General features: G+C 43.1%; 1 protein-coding gene across 6 annotated transcripts in view; it reads left to right on the top strand.

The window, feature by feature from the left end:
- The first annotated feature begins 752 nt into the window (after positions 1–752).
- Positions 753–25569, top strand: part of RALGAPB (Ral GTPase activating protein non-catalytic beta subunit) — a 392859-nt gene continuing 368042 nt past the window's right edge. For 3 of the 6 annotated variants that reach the window (XM_029614595.1, XM_029614597.1, XM_029614598.1), the window contains exons 1-7: positions 754–1173; positions 1910–2123; positions 3512–3714; positions 5258–5421; positions 16382–16568; positions 17831–17962; positions 23827–24005. In XM_029614595.1, the coding sequence (XP_029470455.1) occupies positions 1938–2123; positions 3512–3714; positions 5258–5421; positions 16382–16568; positions 17831–17962; positions 23827–24005 (1051 nt within the window). In that variant the 5' untranslated portion in view covers positions 754–1173; positions 1910–1937. Of the gene's footprint in view, positions 1174–1909; positions 2124–3511; positions 3715–5257; positions 5422–16381; positions 16569–17830; positions 17963–23826; positions 24006–25569 lie in introns of all 6 variants that reach the window. The other 3 variants (XM_029614592.1, XM_029614596.1, XM_029614594.1) reach the window with 2 other exon arrangements.

Genomic DNA, 25569 nt, shown 5'->3' on the forward strand with positions numbered 1-25569 from the left:
CATCTGCATTACAATAGGCCTAATACCATATGCACTTCAAGTGTGTTTATTGCAGGGTTGTGATTTTTATCTCAAAAGACTATACTTTCAATATCCTCTTTCTTGTAAAATTGTTTATTTTAAATGCAGAATTTTTAATGTGCTGTAGTGAGGGCGGGGGTGAGGACACAAGGCTGTAAAGTTCACCTATGGTGCCAAATGCCCTTGCAGATAGTTTGCCACACATAGACCTCCACCATTCACCCATCTCCCACTTCTGCAGGGGAGAATGCTGAGGGGAAAAGGTGATAGGTAGGTTTTAAGGTTCCTGGGAATGTGGCAGGGTTGCCAACTTCCTAGAAATATTATCAATTCACTATCTGCCACTCCTCTGGGAACTCTGACTCCTGCTTTCCTCTTTTCATAGCATTTGAAATAACTGAAAGGGTGCTGTGTCTTGGGGGGAGGGGGGGGGGAGAAGATGGGGGCGCTATCTCATCCCTCGCCTTAGGCAGCAGATTGCCTTGAGCCGCGCCTGACCGATATTACCCAGACGCATAAAAAAAATTAGAAATCAACTATTTTAGAAAGTAAAAAACAAATTGCATAACTTAATATGCAAATCTACATAAATGTGCCATAGAATACTAGCTTTGCACATCAGAGCTCGACTAATATGCTGAGTCCGTCAATGTTCTGGCGGCGCATTCTCCAGGCGCCATCTTTGTTTAGGGAAGTGCATCAGGTTCACGTTCTGGACCGGATGTGTTATGTTTGGGGCCCACAGAAGTCGCGCGGCCACCATCTTTCTGAGGGGCATCCGGCCGTGGGGCGGGAGCAGCTGTGCTGCCCGCTCGGAGGGGGGCCACACTAACGGCTCTGCCTCTTTCGGTGGCGAGTATCTTGTTGGCCGGAGCCGGGACTGCAGCGAATATAGTTCCTTCAGCTCGCTTCTCTCGGTGGACAGCCTGCCGACGAGCGGGTGGAGCTGTTGACGGAGGTGATTCGGTACTTGGGCCTGCTACTGTGAGTGAGCTCTTCCTGCTATAGCTCGGACTCCTCCGACGCCCTCCCGTTCCAGTTTGTCAAGCGATCGCTGCGTTCAGTACTGCGTTGTTGCGATCTGGGTTTATATATACGCCCAGGTATAGTTGTGAGTTCAGAGATCATCGTATACAATCCTTTCTTCCTTAGGTGAGCAATCATTAAACTAACTTCCAGTAGTTAATCCACATATATATTTTTTTATTTATGTACGTCGCTGCCCTTGTGTTTGCGCTGCAGCAGGTGCACATAGGTATTCAGTGGTACAGGGCACAGCTGATAGTTCATGCGGGGTAAAAGGAGTTTCCTTCCTCAAAGAGTTTTACATCTATATGGGTTGAAGGACAGAACAGCAGATGGTAGACTTGCACAGGAAATATATATTTAAAACAACTAAAACTCAGTTTTAATGTCTTCTCACCTACTAGTTGTATTCTTACTGAATGTCAAATACCCAAAATGAGCAAGGTGCACAACATATATAAGGTATCATTTTGTGTCCTATAAGTAATGCCAAGTTTTGCTGTAAATACCAGTCAGCTTACCTGCACTCAGGTATAATCATACACCCTTAGTTCAAACTCTTTATCTGGCAGTTATACATTTCTCTAATATTTTACAAATATTATAAACATTTTTAAATTTTTAAAAATATTAGAAAAATGTATAACTTATACCTTAGTGCATATAGTCTTACTGATATTTACAGTGAAATTTGGCACTGTTTATATGACATCAAATGTTACATTGTATATGTTGTGCATCTTACTCATGAGTGTTTGATGTTACCTTTGTAGGCACACAAGCGCACTATTTGAATAAATTTCTCAGTGTTTGGCTTCTTAATGAATGTGATACTTTCATTTGACTGCTGTCTTCCTTTCAGATATTGTTGGGATTGGTAAACAGATGCCATGTACTCTGAATGGAGATCACTGCATCTTGCGCTTCAAAATGACCAGGGTCATACAAGTGTCCTGCACAGCTACCCTGAAAGTGTGGGGCGAGATGTGGCCAATGCCGTGGTGCGTCCACTTGGACAAGCCTTAAATACTCCGTCTGCAGCAGGAAATGAGAGCATATTAAAATCTGATAAAGAAGTAAGCATTTATATTCAAGAAGATTTTGTTAGGAACAGTCCACATTCTTGTGGCTATTTTAAAAATAATCTGTGAGTGGATGAAATGTGCCAGATTGGTGACATTGGAAAGTGAAGTCCTCTATTCTAAAGTACAGGCAGCAGTCGTACAAACTTCCCTTAAATGTCAGTTTGTCTGAGTGTTGTTTTAGAAAGAGTAACCTTCAGCCTCTATACTCATTCAGTCTTTGGCTTTACTGCTGAGATTTTCAGCTGTTGTGATTGTGGGAATGTTTATGTGAATATCGATCCAGTAAGATATCTCTATTTACTATTCTTTAGGACACACAAAGGATTTCATATGGTCATGATTTTTAGTAATTAGTGGCTGGAATTCATAGCAGTTTAGAACCAGGGGTTCATTACTCTGTTCTCGGGGCACACCTAGCCAGTCAGGTTTTCAGGATATCCACAAGATAGATTTACATGCATTACCTCCATTGTATGCAGAACTATTTTATGCATATTCTTTGTAGAAATTCTGAAAACTTGACTGGTTAGGTGTGCCCCAAAGTCTGGGTTGAGAACCACTGGTGTAGGGGTGACATTTTTCTAAGCACAAAAGAAGAGTGGGATCAGGGGGTGATTGTATCTGATCTTAAGGTGACCAAGTAGGTGAATAAAACAATGTCAGAATAACCAGAAAGATGCTTGGGTATATAGGGAGAGGAATGGCCAGCAGAAAAAGGTACTTATTTAATCCTCATTTGGAATATTGAGTACAAAAGATATATAAATAGAATGGAGTCTATCCAGAGGGTAGTTACTAAAATGATCAGAGGTCTTCCTTTTAATGCATATAGAGACACTTACAAATCTAAGCATTTAAACCCTAGAGGAAGGATGAAATAGGGGAGATATGATAGAGACATTTCAATACGTCCAAGGTTTCATGCTCAGGATGTGAGCATCTTTCAAAGGAAAGGAGGCTCTAGAATGAAGCTGTAGGATAAGAGTGAAAGGGGGTAGACTCTGGAGTAATCTAAGGAAATATTTCTTTACAGAGAGAGAAGTAGATGCATGGAGGTAGTGGAGACAAGGACAGTATCTGAGTTAAAGAAGGCATGGGACTAATACAGGTTACCTCTGAGAGAGTGGTAGGAATTATAAAGCTGAATTATTTGGGTGGATGGGCAGGCTAGATAGGCCATATAGTCTTTTTTTTTTTTTTTTTTTTTTGCCACCACGTTTCTATGTTTGTGTGACTCAGGACTAAGTTGAAAAAGCATCTACATCTTTCAGAAACAAAAACCCCTCCAGGGAAAATAATGTTGAGAAATGGTGTTGTTTGTTGTTAAACGTTATATAATGTGTTTTCAGGATTCTGTTTAACTTGATTCTGCTTTTTAGGTGAAATGGACCATGGAGGTGATTTGTTATGGATTAACACTCCCATTGGATGGAGAGACAGTAAAATACTGTGTGGATGTGTACACCGACTGGATAATGGCTCTTGTGTCTCCTAAAGATTCCATTCCACAGCCAGTGATTAGGGAACCAAACCTTTACATACAGATCATTCTCAAGCACCTTCAGAATCTCTTTGCACCAAGGTGAATTGTGATTTCTAGAAAACCATAATCCTTTATGTAGTCTGCATCTCGCTTACATTGATATTTTCACCAAGTTTGTCTTTTAAGCATACTTGCAGTTACATGAGTGCTGTCCAGTGTTTTAGGAGGAATAGTGGTGGGGTGGTTATGCAGCTTTCCTGGAGTACGTTTGAAAACCTAGTTATTGGAGGATTGACTGTGATCATATTGAGGCACTTAGTGTATGGATATTTTGGGGGTACCTTAGTTTTTTGGGGTTTGTCTGCCTGTGTATTGGATGCACTACTCACATTTAATCACAGTCTCCAAAGTGCATTATGCAATCTCATCAGTAGCACTGTGTAATCTCAGGTGTAGTATGGAGAAGCCTATTGAGAATTGTTTCAACTTTAGCACACTTGTATTTTCAGCTCTAAACAAAGAAAATGGCATCCACTGTCGTTAATTTATAAAAATATGATCTTTGTTGTACTGTAGCTTGTAAACAAGTGTAGGCATTCTCGGAATACCTAAATTACCACTGTTTACAATGCCCCACTCAACTGAATGAGAGAACGTATAAGCGGTTTACCCAGATTCATGGAACAGGGTTTTATCTCTGGAGTTCACTGCTCCATGAACTGAGCCACACCTCCCGCCTTATGTAGAAATGTGTTACAAAAGTGAGAGGTTTTTCATTTCATTTGTCTTAGGATTTTTGAACCAGTAGTTTTATCTAGTTTGTATTTCATGTAGATGGCTGTAAAAATGAAGCCTGAAGCATTTTTTTGCTGCCGCATCACAATTAATACTACTACTTAACATTTTAATAGCACTGCTAGAAGTATGTAACATTCTAAATATACATAAGATTGGAGCTTGCAACCTAGTTGAGAGACACTAACAAAACTTATATAATTAATGTTATCAAGCAACAGAATAAGTTTTCTCTTTCAGAGATATAAACTGGAAGTTGCAGTCTGGCCACACACAGTTGTACATGTTTTTATTTGCCCTTAAGTGATTTTTATCACAAGAAGATTACTTTGTTTTGTGAAAGTAGGGAAGGTAATTTACAATATACCGGTTTTCAAAGCAAACTTATGCACTTAAGTTCACTTTCCAAACTATCCCTAAGAGTGTGCATAAACTCACCTGCATAAAGTTACACCTGTTTGATACAGGGCGTAGCTTGTGCAGGTTAATTTACACGCATACTTTTTAAAATCAAAAGTATGTGTGTAAATTCCACCTCTGCCTCCCACACAATGCCTTTTTATTTTGTGTGCATAAACACAGAATTGGATTATGCACATAATTTTAAGCTCACAGGCCTTGGGCAATTTTATAACAAGCCATGTATGCACAAAAGCCCATGTTTTATGCGTGTAAATTGCCCTTTAAGAGTCTAACAAAGTACCTGTCAAAAGCAAGAGACTTCGGGCCTATGTATTATGCATTTTTCCCCAAAATGGGAAATTCTTTTAGTACATCAGGCTCTTTGTTCAACAGTATTCTAATTTTAGCAAAGTAGTGTGTAAGTTTCTCAAATCTTGTTCCCTAGGCAAGATCAAGGCCCCAACCAGATTCGACTCTGCATGCAAGTTCTCAGGTCTGTGCAGAAACTGGCTCGGGAGTCTTCCATCATGGCTCGGGAGACTTGGGAAGTGCTACTGCTCTTTCTTCTGCAGATAAACGATACTCTTTTGGCAGCTCCAACTGTGCCAGGTTTGTTTTGTTTTATTTGCAAATCTGAATTGGACATTTGGGGAGAAAAAGGAGGTTGTTCTGCCTGCTGGCAAATTGTCAAAGCATAGACAGGATTGTATTTAACTGGGGACACCAGCATCCTTAATTTATGAAACTCTCTAGAGACATCCCATTACTTTATTGCTATTTGACCACAGAATTTCTCAACCCCTCTGATGCCATGAGAGAAGAATTAGGTTGTACAGAGAGATAAGCACCCACTGTCTCTTTCTCCTGAGTAGCCTTTTACAGAGGGGAAAGGGCCTATCCCGGGCGCGTGAAGTGTCCATATTTCTGTGACCACTATTCACGAAAATGAACAGTACTAAATAGTAGCAGGGTCTAATCTCTAGTTCCCTGTACGTACCCAGATCAGCCCAGACTGCTGGGTTATGCCTCCCTTCCAGAAGATGGAGACAGAGAAAATTTTGAAGGACACCCCTGTAGGTAGGATGTGCACCACCTGCAAGCTCCTTCAGTATTTCTCTGTCTCCAGCAGATGAAGGTGGCAGAACCTGCAGTCCTGGCTAATTGACTCTAAACAAAAAAAAAAAAGTTGCAGTGACAGGATTCCTTTAAATTTGTTTGGCTGAAACAAAGTTTCCAAAAAAAAAAAAAAAAAAAGCTAGGCCTCCCGAGGAGCAGTCATTTCTCCTCAGTGGTAGGCCTGCTTTATACTTTGCCTTTCACTCCAGTGTACTAGGAGCAGCAGCCGCTGAGTGATGGGGGGGATTTACCAGTGGGCCGGTCCCTCCCCCCTGGTCCAGAGACAACCGCAGGTTGTGCTCTGGTGAGGTCAATGCGAATTAAAAAAAAAAAAAAAATCGGAACATGTTGTGTGGTTTTTTGTTTTTTGTTTTTTTTTTTGCAGCTGTGCTGCTCTTTTTCAGCCTCCTGGGCTCTGGGGTTTATTTTCGCAGCCTCCCCTCCTTGTTCAGCGTGGCAATGCTGCGCGCTTTGGCCTACAAATCCTGTGGGGAGCCGGCAGCTCGGCTTTCCAGAGATAGCCTCTGCTCCCGATGTCTTCCCGCGGGCGAAGGCCCACTCCCGATGTCTTCCCGCGGGCGAAGGCCCATCATCAGTGGGGGCAGCTGATGGCAGGGGGAGGCAGGTACATCGGTCCTGTGGTGCGGGTGCCCCGATGCTGACTTATGAGACTCAGGAACAGTGGCCATTTTAGGAGCTTTAGATGCTGATGTAAACAGCTCAGCTGGGGGAGGGGATCTCCCTCAGTTATTTCCATAGGATTTTTGCCCCGGGTCTCCCCATGATTTATTTCCTGCTTTCCATGCTCCTTTGAGTATCCCCCCTCGGGAAAATTTAAAGGACCAGCATCCTTTTTCGGCTGTTTTTATTTTACTGTTACATAATGCTTATTTAGCTAGTATTATGCCCATGGGAGATCCTGAGCCCCCTCCGGGACGGCCTGGGGATGGGCCCCTCTCCTCCTGTGCAGGTTCCTAGGCCGGATTCTCCTGAGGTCTCCCGGATTAGGGTGGTCAGGGAAGGGTCTGGTTCCAGGAACCAGGGGGCGGTGCTGCTGGCGGATCCGCTTCAGGTGGACATGGATGAAGATTCCGAGAGTGTGGCCCCAGTGGAAGGGGATGATCCTCGGGTCCTTAGGCTCTTTCGTAGAGATGAGTTGGAGCCGATGATTCCACGTGTCCTAGCGGAGTTGGGCATACCGGCTGGTCAGACGTCGACACCTCAGGATTAGGGCACGGTGGATCCGGTGCTGTCTGGTCTTCGTCCCCCGGCTAGGAGTTTTCCTTTTCATCCTATGTTGTTCCAGCTAATGTTTTGGCAGTGGGATACTCCGGAAGCCAGCCTTCACGTAGGCAGAGCTATGGAAATATTGTTCCTGCTGCCAGATGACTCTTTTGACCTCCTTAAGGTTCCCAAGGTTGATGCGGCCGTATCCACAGTGACCAAGCATATGACTATTCCTGTGGTTGGGGCGGCTTCCCTTAAGGACCCTCAGGATCGTAAGCTGGAGGTGCTTCTCAAGTGTATCTTCGAAGTGTCGGCTCTGGGGGTTTAAGCAACCGTTTGCAGTAGTTTAATGCAGCATGCGAGTCTCCGGTGGTTACAGCAACTCCTGAGTGCCAGAGAGCTCTCCATGGAGGAGTCGGAGCAGGCTGATCATTTGGAGGCAGCGGTAGTGTATGGGGCGGATGCCTTGTATGATCTCCTTCATACGTCTTCGTATACTATGGCTTCTGTGGTGTCAGCCTGCAGACTTTTATGGCTCTGTAATTGGTCAGCTGATGTTTCCTCCAAGTTGCAGCTGGGTGCTTTTCCGTTTCAGGGGAAATTACTTTTTGGAGATGATTTGGAGCAGCTCATTAAGTCCTTGGGGAACAATAAAGTGTACAAGCTCCTGGAGGGTAGGCCAAAATCTTCCAGAGGTTTCGGCCCTTCCTGGTCGCGTTTTCAGGGGCAGCGCCGTTTATGCCAGTATAAGCCGGCTCCGTTTGGCCAAAGACAGTCGTCCGGCAGGTTGCAGACCTGGTCTCATTCCTTTCGTGGCCATAGAACCGCCCAAGATGGCGGTGCCACAGGGGCAACGGGAGTCAAGTCTTCCTAATGAAATAGCGCTGGCCCACTCCCCTGTTCCGGTCCTTGGGGGGCGGCTGTCCCTGTTTTACGAGGAGTGGGCCTAAATAATGTCGGACCATTGAGTTCTAAACATTATAGAACACGGCTACTCCTTAGATTTTGCTCGTCCCTTACGCAATCTATTTTTGGTGTTGCCCTGCGGGTCTCTGGAGAAAAGGCGCCAGGTGTCTCTCATGCTTCGCTGGTTGTTGGACCCTGGGGGCGGTAGTTCCGGTTCCTCTGAACGAACTTCGAACCGGCAGGTATTCGATTTATTTTCTGGTTCCGAAGAAGGAAGGGTCCTTCTGTCCGATTTTAGATCTGAAGAAGGTCAACAGTTCTCAGAGTGCCCCGTTTTCGTATGGAGATGCTACGTTCCGTAATCACCTCCGTCAGAGCAGGGGAGATTTTAGCATCCCTCGATTTTGACGGAAGCGTACCTACACATTGCAGTTTGGAAGGACCATCAGCAGTATCTCCGGTTTATGGTCCTCGGCAAGCATTACCAGTTTCAGGCACTTCCCTTCGGGCTGGCGACCGCTCTGCGCACATTTACCAAGGTGAAGGTGGTCGTGATGGCGGCTTTCTGTCGCCAGGGGATCCTGGTCCATCCCTACTTGGACGACTGGCTCATTCGAGCAAAGTTAAAGGAACTATGCGAGGCGGCGGTCGCTAGGGTTGAGCAGACACTTCACGCTATGGGTTGGATCATCAATGCAGACAATAGTCAGTTGTCCCCCACCCAGGTCCTGGTTTTTTTGGGGGCGAGATTCAATACTCTGATTGGGAAAGTCTTCCTGATGCAGGATCGGATAGATAAACTCATGTCGCAAGTTCGTCGTCTCTTGTCCCTGCCAGTTCCCAGGGCGTGGGACTATTTACAGGTTCTTGGTTCTATGGCGTCTACTCTGGAGTTGGTCCCGTGGGCTTTCACTCATATGAGGCTGTTGCAAAGGGCTTTGCTCTCATGTTGGGATCCCAAGTTGGAAGCTTTTCAAGTTCCCTTACCCCTCCAGGAACCGGCCAGTTCCAGCCTAGCTTGGTGGCTGACCCACGAACACTTGTCCCGGGGGATGGATCTGGAGGTCCCTCAGTGGACTATTGTTATGACGGATGCCAGTCTTTCCAGCTGGGGGGCAGTTTGCCAATCTCAGGTAGCCCAAGGCCAATGGATGCAGCAGGAAGTGCAATGGTCCATCAGTTGTCTCGAGACTAGGGCAGTCCGCTTGGCCCTGCAGAAGTTCTTGCCTCTGGTTCATCGTCGGTGAGAGTGCTCTCCGACAACGCGATGACTGTAGCATATATCAACTGGCAGGGAGGCACATAGTCACCCCGTAGCGGCAGAGGCGGACGAGCTCATGGCCTGGGCAGGAAACTCATCTGCTCAGGATAGTGGCTTCAACATTTCCGGGGTAGACAACGTACAGGCGGATTTTCTGAGCCATCAGAGATTGGATCCTGGAGAATGGGAGCTGTCTGACGAGGCGTTCGCGTTGATATCTCATCGCTGGGGGATTCCCTGTTTGGATCTACTTGCGACTCGAGAGAATGCCAAGGCGCCGTGCTTCTTCAGTCGCAGAAGAGAGCACGGAGCGGAAGATGTGGATGTTCTTTTCCTCCCATGGCCTCGCGACATTCTGCTTTACGCATTCCCTCCTTGGCCTCTGGTAGGCAAGGTCTTGAGAAGGATAGAAGCCCGTGCTGGTGGCTCCAGAATGGGCACGAAGGCTGTGGTTTGCGGATCTCCTCAACCTTGCAGTGGACGGGCCGCTCCGTCTGGGTCATCTTCCGAATCTCCTGCAGCAGGGTCCAGTATTTTATGACCAGGTGGATCGCTTTTGTCTAACGGCTTGGCTTATGAGAGGCGGCAGTTGAGAAAGAAGGGGTATCCGGATTAGGTGATTTCCACTCTTTTACGGGCTCGCAAAACTTCCACCTCTCTTACGTGTCCGAGTCTGGAAGGTTTTTGACTCTTGGTGTAGTAGGTCGAATGTTTCCCCTAGGTGGGCCTCGATAGTCCACATTCTAGTCTTCTTGCAAGAGGGTTTGGCAAAAGGGCTAGCTTTCAGTTCTCTCCAGGTTCAAGTGACGGCATTGGGATGTTTACATGGAAAGGTGGACAGTGTGTCCATAGCGGTTCATCCGGATGTGGTTCGTTTCCTTTGGGGTGCTAAGCATTTGCATCCACCACATCAAGCTGTTTGTCCATGCTGGAGTTTGAATTTGGTCCTTAGGACGTTGTGTGAATCTCCTTTTGAACCGCTCAGGTGTGTCACTCTGAAGGACCTTACACTCAAAACAGTGTTTTTGGTAGTTATCTGCTCGGCTTGGAGAATTTCGGAAATTCAGGCCCTATCTTGTTGCGAAGCTTTTCTTAGGTTTTCCGATTTTGGCGTTTCTCTTAGAACCGTGCCATTCTTTCTGCCTAAGGTTATTTCTGCTTTTCATGTGAACCAGTCCGTTGAGTTGCTTGTTTCCCGGATTTGGATCAGAATTCTCCACATGCTCGTGAATTGAAGTGTTTGGATGTCAGGCGGGCGCTGATGCCATTACTTGGAGGTCACTAATGATTTTCGCCTGTCGGATCACCTTTTTGTCTTGTGGAGCGGTCCCAGGAAAGGGCATAAAGAAACATAGAAGTGACGGCAGAAGAAGACCAAACGGCCCATCCAGTCTGCTCAGCAAGCTTTTGCACTTTTGTTTTTTTCTCATACTTATCTGTTACTCTTGGCCCTTAGTAATCTTTTGGTTCTATTTCTCTTCCACCACTGCCATTAATGTAGAGAGCAGTGTTGGAACTGCATCTAAGTGAAATATGTAGCTTAATTAGTTAGGGGTAGTAACCGCCGCAATAAGCAAGCTACACCCATGCTTATTTGTTTACCCAGACTATGTAATTCAATCCTTGTTGGTTGTTGTCTGTATATAGATCCACTTTTTTTCATCCCCCCCTGCCGTTAAAACAGAGAGCTATGCTGGATATGCATTGAAAGTGAAGTATCAGGCTTATTTGGTTTGGGGTAGTAACCGCCGTAACAAGCAAGCTACTCTCTGCTTTTTTGTGAATGCAAATTCTTTTTTCCACATTTCCTCTTGCCGTTGAAGCTTAGAGCAATGCTGGAGTCGCATTAACAGAGTGTAAGGTTATTGAATAAGGGTATTATCTCCAGGTAGTAGCCGTCATTCCCGCGAGCCACCCACTTTTCATTCACTTCCTCTAGACCAGGGGTGGGCAGTTCCGGTCCTCGAGGGCACAAACCAGTCTGGTTTTCAGGATATCCCTAATGAATATGCATGAGAGAGATTTGCATGCACTCTGCCTCAGTTGTATGCAAATCTATGTCATGCATATTCATTAGGATATCCTAAAACCTCGACAGGTTTGTGGCCCTCGAGGACTGGAATTGCCCACCCCTGCTCTAGACGTTATGGATCCACAGTGTTTATCCCATGTGCCTTTGAAGTCCTTCACAGTTCTGGTCTTCACCACTTCCTCCGAAAGGGCATTCCAGGCATCCACCACCCTCTCCGTGAAGAAATACTTCCTGACATTGGTTCTGAGTCTTCCTCCCTGGAGTTTTAAATCGTGACCCCTGGTTCTGCTGATTTTTTTCCAACGGAAAAGGTTTGTCGTTATCTTTGGATCATTAAAACCTTTCAAGTATCTGAAAGTCTGTATCATATCACCTCTGCTCCTCTTTTCCTCCAGGGTGTACAGATTTAGATTCTTCAATCTCTCCTCATAAGTCATTTGATAAAGACCATCCACCTTTTTGGTCTCCCTTCTCTGGACCGCCTCCATCCTGTCCCTTAGGAGATACGGTCTCCAGAACTGAACACAGTATTCCAGGTGAGGCCTCACCAAGGACCTGTACAAGGGGATAATCACTTCCCTTTTCTTACTTGATATTCCTCTCTCTATGCAGCCCAGCATTCTTCTGGCTTTAGCTATCGCCTTGTCACATTGTTTCGCCGGCTTCAGATCGTTAGACGCTATCACCCCAAGGTGTCTCTCCTGCTCCGTGCACATCAGCCCTTCACATCCCCCCCCATCGAATACAATTCTTTTGGATTTCCACACCCCATATGCATGACTCTACACTTCTTGGCATTGAATCTCAGTTGCCATATCTTAGACTACTCTTCCAGCTTCCTTAAATCCCGTCTCATTCTCTCCACTCCTTCCGGCGTGTCCACTCTGTTGCAGATCTTAGTGTCATCCACAAACAGACAAACCTTACCTTGTATCTCGTCCGCTATGTCGCTCACATAGATATTGAACAGGACCGGTCCCAACACCGATCCTTGCGGCGCGCCGCTTAACACCACTCTCTTCAGAGTAAATTCCATTTATCATCCCACATTGTCATCTGTCTGTCAACCAGTTTGCAATCCAGGCCACCACCTTGGCACTCACTCCTAAGCTTCTCATTTTCTTCACCAGCCTCTTGTGCGGGACCATATCAAAAGCCTTGCTGAAATCCAAGTAGATGACATCGAGCGCTCTTCCTTGATCCAATTCCCTAGTCACCCAGTCGAAAAAGTCAATCAGGTTTGTCTGACAGGATCTTTCCCTGGGGAATCCATGCTGCCTCTAGTCCCTCAATTCTCCTGACTGTAGATAGTTCACTATTCTTTCTTTCAGCAGCGACTCCATTCACTTTTCCCACCATTGAGGTGAGGCTAACCAGCCTGTAGTTACCAGCCTCCTCTCTGCTCCCACTCTTGTGAAGCGGGACCACCACCGCTCTTCTCCAATCACTCGGCACCAATCCCGTTTCTAGGGATCTATTGAACAGGTCACACAGCGGACCCGCCAGCACATCTCTGAGCTCCCTCAGTATCCTGGGATGAACCTCATCAGGCCCCATGGCTTTGTCCACTTTCAGTTTCCCCAGCTCTTCCCACACATTCTCCACTGTAAACTGAGTTACATCTACTCCACTCCCTTCCAGTTTCTTGTTAACTAGCGACGGTCCTTCTCCTGGGTCCTCTTTAGTGAACATCGAACTGAAGTATTCATTTAATATTTCTGCCATTTCTTCGTCTCTCTCTACACATTGATCCTTTTCACCTATACAATTTCACTATACCATTTTGAACTTTTCTCCTTTCTCTGATGTAGCTGAAAAATGTTTTGTCACCTCTCTTTACCTCTTTGGCAATCCTTTCTTCCGCTTGACTTTTTGCCGTCTTGATTACTTTCTTCGTCTCCCTCAGTTGTACCAGATATTCTTCTTTGTGCTCCTCCCTTTGGGATCCTTTATATTTCTTGAATGCTGTTTTTAGCTTTTATTTTGTCAGACACCTCCTTTGAGAACCAGATAGGTTTCATTTTTTCTTTTGCTTTTCTTTACTTTTCTAACATATAGATTAGTTGCCTTGGTCAAGCTGGGTAGAGCAGGACACTTTCTGGAACTTTACTTGTCCTTAGCTATTAATTGATCCCACAGCACTTTATGCCCAATATTAGTATCTAAATAGAGATTATTAGTGACAGCTAAATACAAATAAGAGAGGGATACTAATTAAATGCTAGAATGTTGTTTTTTTTTGGTGTTTTTTTTTTTTCTCTTGAATCTTCCAAGCTTTCAAGGCTACTATTGCCCCGTGATTGAAGGATGCTATTGCTTCAGCATACATATGTCATGGGCGAGCAGTTCCTGAGGTCTTAAGGCTCATTCGCTCTGTTCTCAGGCGGCGTCCTGGGCGGAAAGTCAGTTGATTTCCCCTGAGCAGATCTGTAGGGTGGCAACCTGGAAATCTTTGCATACCTTTGCTCGGCATTACCGTTTGGATGTTCGGGCTCCTGACTCGGAGAGTTTTGGCAGTGGTGTGCTTCGAGCAGGGCTTTCTAGGTCCCACCCCATGTAAAGCGGCTTGGGTACATCCCAGCAGTCTGGGCTGATCCGGGTACGTACAGGGAAAGGAAAATTGGTTCTTACCTGCTAATTTTCATTCCTGTAGTACCACGGATCAGCCCAGACACCTGCCCAGTTTTTTTGATTCCGCTCGACAGATTATCGTTTTTTTTCCTGTCATACTATAGCAGGATGAAGATTTCACATTTTTTACATAGTTGAGTCTCCTAAATTTGGTTTAACCATTTAAATTTTTGGATTCCTGTTACCACTTTAATTCTGCTTTGATATTTTTTATACTGAAGGGGCTGCAGGTGGCGCATCCTACTTACAGGGGTGTCCTTCAAGTTTTTCTCTGTCTCCATCTGCTGGAAGGGAGGCATAACCCAGAAGTCTGGGCTGTTCCGTGGTACTACAGGAAAGAAAATTAGCACATAAGAACCTGTTTTCCTATGCTGGTGCTAAGCCAGGATCTAAAGATTAAAAGAGCATTAAAAGTCAGGAGAAAGCCTTGAATTTGAGAGTTTGAATGCCGGCTAAATCACTTCCACTTTGTGACTTTGGACAGCTCATTGTGCCTAACTTAACCAGTTCATGATTTACATAGTCCTGGGGGAATTCTGCGCTACTGCGGAGCGCAGAATTTGCTCAGAATTTCCCCCCTGCACAGAATTGCCAAACTCTGCGCAGAAAATGTCAGAGGAGACCCCAGCATGCCGCGAATGGAGCACGCCATTTGCGGTGAAGGCGGCCCCCTGCACACCATTCGTGGCGAAGGAGGCACCCTCATGCCTTGGCACCCGCTCCACTTGTGGCAAAGATGAAGGTCCCGGTGAGAGTGGATATATGTATGTGTGTATGAGGAGGGGGAGGGGTGTGAGAGAGCAAGAGCAGGGGGGACGGAGAGAGAGAGAGCAGGGGAGGTGAGAGAGTGTGTGTGTGTGTGGGGGGGGTGCTTGAGTGTGAGTGCCAGAGAGAGCCTATATGAGGAGGTTGTAAAGGAGTCTGTATGTGTGTGAGAGATTGGGAGCTGGTGTGTAGGAAAAAGGGATCCTGTGTATGTGAAGGTGCTAGCCTGTGTGAAGGGATTGTGTATGTGTGAGAGGGAGCCTGTGTGAAGGGTCATGAGAGAGAGACATAGGTAGCCTGTGTGAGGATGTATGTGTGAGAGAGAAAGAGAGAGGGCCCTGTATGAGGGTCTGTGTATGTGCACTAGAAGAGGGAGGAACAGAGGGAGCCTATGTGAGGGGCAGTACTGAGAATGGGGTCAAACTCTGGGAGTGGCAATAGTGTGGAAGGGATTGAGCCTAGAAATGGAGGTGAGGTAGAGGAGTTGGGGCCTGAGAGGGCAAAGTGGCCAGGGGAGTAGGGGGAGAGAGTGGAAGGGACACTCTTACAGTGAATTTCTAGGGAAATTCTCAAAATATTTAAAATTCTGCATCTTTAAATAATTACATTTTAAATTAATACAGAAAAAAGTTATTACTTAAAGACTGTCATGTAAATTGTGTTATTTTGACCAATATAAAGTTTGCAGAATTTTAAGTTTTTGTGTGCAGAATTTTACATTTTTTTGCACAGAATTCCACCAGAGTTACTTACACAATAGAATTGTTCTTTTGCCCTTTGAAGTCATCCTTTTGCCAGTAAGGTGCTACTTGTAAGACATGCCCTCTAAAAATCCTGTATAGCTAAAATGTATATTGACCAGTCCACCAACAGGAACCTACCAGACTATATTACTTCTGGATTGTAAGACCTCATAGCTATTGGATGTTAACAAACTTCAGTCAGTATAAACATAAAATAAGTACAGCTTTTATTGTTTATATATGAGATATAATAGTGAATGATCCAAACAGCACTAGATTGCTGCTCAGCTATTTGAAAAATATTAGGCATGAGGTCTCTCTCCATTTTTATTGCATATCTTGATCTTGACAGTGATGGATCAGTGGAACCATGTTACCTGCATGAGCTGAGTGCCAGATTAATGTTGTATATGTCTGCTGTATGTTAATTGAGATTTGTATTTATCATAACACTAATTTATTGGAGAAAATCAATACTAAAAAATATTGACTGCATAAACATACTTGAAAGTAGGACCCTATTCCCTGATTTGTGAGCTGTGATTTTTCTCCAGAATGGTTCTGTTTAAAAGTCTGCCCCCCTGTTGGCTGCTGTGTGAATGGACTTTGCTGGGCTCAGGTGTTGCTGGAGAGCAAATTGGGCAGACTAGATGGGCCTTAAGGTCCATGTCTACCATTAGATTCAGTGTTTCTGAGAGGGAATATACAGCATGTTTTGGCATGTTATTTATTATGTTAAAAAATTCTCTCCCAAAAAATGCACAGCGTTGTCACTTTATAGATTTAGACAAGCATGGTTAAGTAGATTCAGTTTGCAGTTTTGTTTAAGAAAAGATATATATATATATATATATTTTTTTTTTTTTTTTTTTTTTTGTTAATGTTTAGGAGGCATTGCGGAGAGCCTGGCAGATAAGCTGATTGGTGTCTTGTTTGAGGTTTGGTTCCTGGCTTGCACCCGGTGTTTCCCCACACCGCCCTACTGGAAAACAGCTAAGGAAATGGTGGCCAATTGGAGGCATCACCCTGCCGTGGTAGATCAGTGGAGCAAAGTGATCTGTGCCCTGACATCTAGGTAGGTGAAAACCATGCAAGAGAAGGCCATATGAAAAGTGCCAGCACTGTAGACTTACTAAAACCTTTTTTTTTTTTTTTGTAATAACAGAAGGCATAGTGAGTTTATGAATGCCATCTTGGTTCTGAAACAATACCCAAGACTTCATAATTTCACAAACTCAAAAATACCTTTGGACAATAGTTACTACTGTTGCCCTAAATAGAAGCAACTACTACTTCCAGAAGATTTGCTGTTATGGGAGAATCATATTGAAGTTAGCTAACTTATATTTTTTTTACTGTGGATCGTATTCTTCATAAGGCTGGTAAACATGTCCTGTTCAGTGTCTGCAGATAGAATGGTGGGGTAATTGGAAATCTAATCAGAAATGCATCCAGTATCTCTCTCCTTACCAGACCCTATTTTCCCTTGAAAGGAAAGAAGAGGAACTCAGTAGTGCATAAATGAAGCTTAAGCTTCTGTATTTATTGGTTTTTCATAGCAGTCCTGCTTCTGCTACCCTTACTGGTGTCTCTGTTTCCTTGTTATGTGGAGGAGAGGAACATGCAAGGCACAGTTGACCCTGAGATATTAAGGGCCAGTTTTCTTCCTTTGTATGCTTTTACCAATTCGGAAAGAGAATTCTGATTTTTAAAGTTTCTGGATAGGTTTTACTTTTTACCTTTTTGACATTTTTTATAACAATATAAATCCTTGTCATGTTTCCTTAAATTATAAAACCAGCGGTATTAGAAATAGTCTTTAAATTATCAGTGTTCTGTTTCTTGGCACTGTGCCTTCCTTTGCTAATCTTATAAACAAGATTAAATTGTTTTAATCTAATATTCCTCTTCTGTGATTCAAAACAAGTCTCTGTATTTTAAAACTGGCACCCCTGGTAATTGCTTTTTTTTTCTATTTATACCAGAATTATAGCTTTGGTGTCTCATGATGGTGCTTGCAGATGGCAAGCTCAGCAGTGTCATGGTTTACTTTGATGCATGAAGGTGACTATGTTGAAAGAGATGTCAAATGCTTGAATACTTATTTAGCCCTGAAAAGAAATGAGAAAACAAAAGTTGGCATATGCAGATTTTTATTTTATTTTAAGTGGTTTTGTGACACCAACTTGATTACTTATAAAACAATGGCCTATACCTGCTGATTTATTCATTCTCCAAGCTGTAGTGCAGGAATGTGTCCGGGAGCTTGGAGGTGCTCCTAGCGTGCAGGTTGCTAGCTGACTGCTGATGGCTTCCTAATTGTCTTCTGTTTCCTAGATTGGTGCGTTTCACCTATGGTCCTTCATTTCCTCCATTTAAAGTTCCTGACGAGGATGCTGGACTGATTCCTGCAGAGATGGATAACGAATGCATCACACAGACCTGGTTCCGATTTCTTCATATGCTGAGGTATTGCATGTGGGGCTTTTTCCAGGCTCCCAAAACTCCAGGAGTGCTGCAAGGGCACTGGGAATATTTTTCACTAAATGAGAGCGGGGGTGGGGGGGAATGGAGGGACGACTTAGAGTTGGATCACACTGGCTGCATTCTGATTGGCTGATTTGTTGATTTTAATGTTTTATTTTAATTTTAATTTTTATGTTGATTGTTCACAAAACCCTACTGTTCCCAACTACTATGTTAACTCCATTTGATTGTAAGATAATTGCATATGTTGGATGATAATTGCAGATTTGTAAACCGTTATGATGGCTCTACCGAATAACGGTATATAAAACCCAACAAACAAACAAACAAATAAATAAATAAATAATGTGCACAGCACTATGCTGGAAAGCAAGTACCGGTAAATCAACTGGTCACTGTTTCACTTTAGCTCTTTACATGCATCGGGCATTCAGCAGTGCACACGCATAACTTCTTAGGTAGAACCTTCCTGGAGTGGGTTTGTATTTGCTTTCTCCTTACTGCAGAGGTAAACAAAAACTGCTAAATTGGTGGTGAAAGTGGATAGAGGCGCCCCCTCCTGATATTAATCCATGGAGAGAATTACTTACAACATAAAAAAAAACCCAGTGAAAAACCCCTCAAACCACAAAATTGAAGAGAGAAAAATCCCATTTGGTAAATCCCCACTCAACACAGAAGTGATTTTTTTGTGTGTGTGTATATAGATAGATACACAATACCTCAAAAAAAATTTATTGTTGTGTGGATATACTCACTGGGATTATTTTGTGATATTTAAGATATTTGTGATGTTTAAGAGCAAAGTAACGTAAGATTTGATACAGAGATTTATGTTTTATGTGTCATTGTTTTGTGAGTCTCCACTTTTGTGCTTGTTCTTTTTGTATGCCACTTAGATTTACATTAAGGGGCAGATTTTCAAAGGGGTACGCGCATAAGATACGTGCGTAACCCCCGAAAAGCTGCACCTTCCACACCCTGTGCGCGCCGAGCCTAAGTCCCGGGGCTTTCCTGGGGGGCGTGTTGTGGCAGACGCATCATCGGGGGCGTTCGGGGGGTGTGGCCGCAGCCACCGTACTGGAACATGGTGCGCCGGCAGCCGGCCCGCACGTGCAAGTTATGCCTGCCTTGGGCAGGCGTAACTTTTGAAATAAAGGCAAGGGGGAATTAGTTAGGGCCGGGGGGCGGGTTAGTTAGGGAAAGGGAAGGTGGGTGGTGCAGGAAAGAAAGTTCCCTCTGAGGCCGCTCCAATTTCGGAGCGGCCTCGGAGGGAATGGAGGCAGGCTGCGCGGCTCGGCACGTGCAGGCTGCCGATTTGGTGCAGCCTTGCGCGCGCCGACCCTGGATTTTAAAAGATACGCGTGGTTACGCGCGTATCTATTAAAATCCGGCGTACTCTTGTTTGCGCCGGGTGCGGGAACAAAAGTACGCGCTTGCGTACTTTTTAAAAATCTACCCCTTAGTGATTCACACATTTTAATAAAGTTTAAAGATATTTTCCTCCACCTAGCTGTGGATTTGTGGACTTTTAATACACATTTAGTAACTCTAACATTTACATTTTGTGGTGGCATTTTTACCGCCCTCTCCCCTCATCCAAAAGAAGTGGATGCCTTTTGTTGGTGGTGACTGGGGAGTGGTAGAATGTGAGAGTAATGACCCCCACCTGTCACTCACCTGGTACGTTTTTGTGCCTTTGGATAACAACTTGTTATTCAAACGGATTTTAAGATGAGAGGGAAGTTTCTGAATAATTATTTTGGGAGAGTTCGCCATTCATTGTGGTATGCTTTATATTAAAACAGAATTGAGAGGCCAATTCTCTTTGAGAATCTGTAGCAAGCCAGTGCTGTGGAGAGTCTAGTTTGCAGGTGCAAAGTATGTGGTGTAAAACTGCTAATTATATCCCCAATGATATCCCTTTCCATTTCAAAGGATCCCCTTTCTTTGGATAAACACAATTTCCAAATGGAGAAGCCCTCTGAAAATTGGCCCCTAATAAGTAAGGATGCCTAGCATTCTGCCTCTGTATACAAAGTTCCCTCTAGATGGCACATGATAACTTTTATGAGATGTGGTATAGTTATTTTCATTCTTCAAAACTTTAAAAATGATCTACGACAGCTAAAACTGATGACTTGTCCTAGGGAAGACAATTGTCTGAGCGACTAATGCAGGTAAAAAGCGATAATCAGACCATTGTCCTTTGTCAACATGACTTTTCAGTGCGGCTAAAAGTCCGTGTGTCGTTTCACAAAGTACTAAGATTAGCCACATTGAGAGGTTGTTAGATCAGAGTGGGAAGACTACGTCTGTAGAATGCACTTTCAAATCTATGCATGCGCTTTGCAAACAAAATTTTGCTTGCCTACAAAGCAGGTGCAAATGACCACGGGTTCTTTGTGCCTATGGAGGTTTTGAAAGTGAAACACCTCGTACACTTTCCTTTTGAAAATTGGTACAAAACATAGGTAAAATGTTTGCACGGACTTTGAAATTTAAGGGTAGTTTGAAAATTTCCCCCTCTATTTTATACAAAAGGCACATTTTTGCTACAGGAAAAAGGATAGGGATAAGAAAAGGAAAATGAATAAAAGTCCCATTGTTTGACACTCAACTCGCCCACATCTAGCAACAAAGCTTTAAAAAAAAATAAAAATTAATATTGCTTCTGAGAAGGTTTAAACCGAATGCTAATCAAAATTCGGGAGCACAGTAGCTGTTCTGTGCTCGATTCACTCTTACATTACCACTTCCTCTCCTTTCCTTGCAAGAGATTGGAAGGGAGATGGTTGGATTAGGGAGCCAGAGTAGCTTTGCTCTGCTCTGATCTGTTCTCTGTGCACTCCTGCATCACTTCCTCCCCATCTGTACCCGTTGGGCTACTGCATGCAACAGGAAGCAGGGGGCACTCAGATAACAAGAATATTAGATTTACCGACATGGACAATTCCCTGTGCATACTGGATAATGGAGCTTTTGCTGTGTTAGAGGTGTCAAAAATCTTAAGTTTTTCTTTGCATAATTGCTTTACTTTGGTATGTGGTTAAATGTTCACTGAACAAAATTCCAGATGATTATGTTAATAATTTAACTTTTATTAATGTTATTTAGCTTTTTGCTTTGTTTAAAATTATTTCATTATTGATGTTTAAATGTATTAGACTAAGGAATTTTACTTCCTGCTCATTCTGTTTCATTGTAAACCGGTTTGATATGCATTTTATGCAGGAAAATCGGTATAAAAAAACTTAAAATAAATAAATAAATAAATAAATAAATGATTAGTTCCTTATAATTCTAGATATGTTTATTTACACCAGATCTCTATTTTTTATGATCCAATTACCTCATTGATTCCTAATGATTTGTTATGTGTCAGTATTTTTTAAACCAGTGAGGTAATTAGAATGTGGGCAAGCATTTTTGGCTTCGTGTCCTTAAAGTGAATTGACATCGCATTCAGAGCATGTTTGGTGCACGTCTTGTGCCCAGTCCAGAAATAAGTGTTGCTTAGGAGAGTGATAATGCACATCATGAAAGGGATAATGAGTCCTGCATATTTTAAGGAAGCTAATGTTATATTGTATGATGTAAAAAAAGGCCCATTTTCAAAAAAGAGAATACAGAATAGGTTTACATGACTTACTGTACCTATGTGGAAGGGGGGGGGGGTGTGTGTGCAGATAAACATTAAATGGAACTAGTTTTATTTGCCAAATAAACTTGTAACTTGTCCATACTTTTTTCTAAGTTTTATATTTGGATGAATTGAGCTGTATACTTTAGGAGAAAGCCAGGCCACTTTTTTTAAGCCTTCCATGTATTGTCTCCTCTCCCCTTGTCCCGTATCCCACTGGAGTAGGGTGGGTGGACTTCCTGTTTCTTTCTTAAATTACTAGAACTCACTTTGCATGCATCCTAATAAGGGAGTAGTCTGGTCTCCCTACCTTCCTTTTGCTTTTCTGATGTATAAGGCCCTGTTGGGCAGTTTTTACAGACCAGGTTCCAATATATTAGACAGGATGTTCAAGCTACCTCAACCAGGGTTCTCCTTTCCTGTACACCCTCAGAAGCTTGAAATCCAGTCTCTTAGCAGAACTTCGAACATGCCAGCCTTTACATAATAGATCAGGAAGGCCTTTCAAACCTGCAGCAAGATTGCTGAAGTTTGGAGAGTGAGAGGGAGGGAGGCTAGATGAGGAGATAGCTTAAAAACAGTCCTGGAGATGAAGAGGCTATTTGAAGACCCAGAAAAGACACATTTCCTTTTGCTTCTTATTATTTTAAGATGCTGCTGGTTTTTTTTTTTTTTGTTGTTTTTTTTTTTAATGGTGTTTGCCCCAGGTGTAAGGAAAAACAGAGTTCAAACAGATGTAGCCTAAGGTTCAAACTTTGGTTGCTGAATTTTGTTTTATATATCAGACTGTATCTGGGTCTTAATATTTAATTAAATCCCTTAGAATCTGCCTGCTGTTGGCAGGGTTGAACTTAGCATCTTTCAACTTTATTTTACTGATGTAAGCAATAGTGTGTAAGCCTTTGTGATGCTGAATTTAAAGTTGTAGAACTATTTTTTTTTAAACTTCGCAACTTTCTCTCCCTTGTTCTGTATGTTTGTTCCATGAGTCATGCTGACTTTTGTTTAAAGGCCTCTGTCTTTTTTTTTTCTTTCTGGTGTGTGGCCTTCTTGCCTTTAAAATCCACAGGAAGAGAGATTAAAACACCATGCTACCCTTTTAAAAGTACATCAGGGTGTTGTTTTTACAACTTTCCAAGTGCCTTGCAGGCCTGCAGATAGGTTTATTTACATTCCATAAGAAAACAGCCTCATAGCCCAATCAGGAAGTCAGACCGAGCAGTGAACTGTATCGCCAGCACAAGTCCTTGGGAGTTAAAAATAAAAGGCAGTGCTTCTGGTTGAAGCAGGGTGAGAATCTGCTTTTTGATTGCACTCCTGTGCCATCTTATAGAGCTGAATATTTCTAAGTGGGGAAAACCTTTTCTACAATTCTCTCCTGATAGAGTGCAAACATCCTGCTCAGCCAATCATTTATAGTTGGTGATGAGACTCCAAATTTCTGGCTTGGGATCCCAGGAAACATTAAAACTAACCGATTATTTTTTTTTCTCATAGTGATTTTCACTTTTAAAGGGAACATTGAAAACACCTCATTTGGCTGTTTTGAAATACTGTTTTTAATCTCTTTAAGAATGCCTCTTCTTTCTTTCCTTTTTTTTTTTTTTTTTTTAAATTAGAGTTGGAGGTCTGTGGTGGGTGAAAGCAATTATTTAAACTCAGTTCTTCCAAGTTTTCTGATACGTATATACCTCACTCAGTATTTTTTCTGGCTCTCTGTCCCTCTGATCCTTAAGCTCTTTTTATTGTCCTTCTTGTGTTCATGTTTTTTTTTTGTCTGATTTCCTACTTATTGTCTCCTTTTCTCATCTGATTCACCTTACTACCACTGGTCAAACATCCCTGTCTACTTTTTATTTCCTTTCATCTGAATTTGATGGACTCTGTCTAATTCTGTTTCTTCCTGCTTTTCATTTGCTCTGGACCAACATGTCAGCACTTCCAGCAATCCACAGTAACCATTTCTTCTGCTGAATGCACTCGTACTACAATATATAGCCAGCCTGTATACACCACCTTGGAGAAAAGCGTGTCTGCCAAAATTAGAGAAAATGCCAATTAGTTACTGTTAAATTCATAGATGCGTCAATTAGCAGGTCAACTTATTTGTGTTTTATCTCTTTCTCAGTGTATACTCTGTAGTGTTCTGTGAAATTCCTAGCAATTTTAACATTCTTGAAAATTTCTCTTTTTTTTTTTATAGTAATCCTGTGGATTTAAGTAACCCAGCAATCATAAGCTCAACCCCCAAATTTCAAGAGCAGTTTCTGAATGTGAGTGGAATGACCCAGGAGTTGAACCAGTATCCCTGCCTTAAACAGCTTCCTCAGATCTTCTTCCGGGCCATGCGCGGAATCAGTTGTCTTGTGGATGCATTCCTAGGTAAATGTCTGGACTAGTGAAGATCTGCACTTTTGGTTAGTGCTAGAAATTGTGTCCTTACTAGGAGCTTTCAAAGTGATATCATAAAAGTTTGAGCTCTGCTCTCATTCCTGTTGTTTGTGATGTGTAGCCAGCAGAGGAAGAAGTCTTGTGACTCAACATTTACACCCTAGAGACCATATCTATCCAGCATTTTAAACATGTTTTATGTAGAATACAAATTTAATTACAGTTGTAAACTGTATGGCATTTTGACTCTGTACTAACCTCACAAAGGGTCAAAAATAGTTTGGAAGGCCATGGTGCTATCGAAAGTGACTAGGAGCGGTTAGTTAGAAATACAAGGGATTGAGGGATTTATTAGCAAGTCACTGTTTTTGGAAGGGGTGACTTAGATTTTGCAATAAAACAAGGGTTTAGTTGGAATGGAATTCAGGAAGCAAAGACTAAAATTGGCTGATAATATGGCTCTTTGTCAAAAAAGGGGCAGGCTGAGCCAGTCCTGGATTTACTGTCGTATCTATAGTCTTCTTGTTAAAGATTCTTGGTGAAGTGAGGAGAAAGCTAGAAGTTAAAGTAGTTATGTAGTAGGGGCGTGCAAATTTAGTCCTTGAGGACACAAAGAGATCTGGTGCTCAGGGCAACAAAAATAGGAAAATTAACTTGTTGGATCAAGTATGTATTGTTATAGCTTATCATGATTTATTATGGATATTCTGTAGGCCAGACCAGTGCACAGCACTGTAGGACTAGATTTACATGCCCCTGGTGTGTGGTAATAGAGTAGGAAGGGATACTAGATAGATGAGATGGGTCCTGTGGTTGCTTTCTACCACCAGTTTGTATCACTTTTACTTCTGGGTGGATTCTATATCAGTTATGGTATCTCTTATTGGATCAGCATAGGAGTTCTTCAAAGATGATGAGACCTTTCACAGTCACATGGGCCTTGTCTTCAGATATGGCTAGAGCCAGCTCAAACAGTGGCAGTACAAAAGACATGGGTTGGATTCTTGGATAGATTTTCCATTTCTTGAGTTGGCCAGAGCTGTTGGCATTCTCAACCCCCCCATGGGGGGTTGAGAATGCCATCTCTCAGCAGTGATACCTAGTGGTCATACTTAGGGTATGTAATGCCACTCTCTAGAAGAAACTCTGATCTGTACCCCCTTGCCAAGGACGGTCACTGCAATAATGAGGCTAGGTGGGGGTCATGGAAGATTATTAAACTAAGTGGAAAGCCCCCATATAGTTGTAAATGAAGGCTCATCATGACACAGCCTGCTGGGCTTCCACCTCTGATTGAGGTGGAAGCCCAGCAGGAAGAAATTGCTGGGCAAAAAATGCAATTAAGAAAAAAAGAAAAGCAGAAATATTTTTAAATTGTTTTAATGGTGGTTCAATAAAGGATATTGTAACCTACAAAGAATCACATTTTCTTCTGAACAAATGCAACTGCTGTTAGCATTTAACAAGCCTTTTGCTTCAGGGAAGAGTTAAAAATGCTTAGTTTGGTTGAGAGTAGGGGCTTGCAGTTTTTATGCTTAGAGCTTGATGTTTGGGG

This window comes from Rhinatrema bivittatum, chromosome 8 (genome assembly GCF_901001135.1).
Source record: "Rhinatrema bivittatum chromosome 8, aRhiBiv1.1, whole genome shotgun sequence".
Classification (NCBI taxonomy): Eukaryota; Metazoa; Chordata; class Amphibia; order Gymnophiona; family Rhinatrematidae; genus Rhinatrema; species Rhinatrema bivittatum.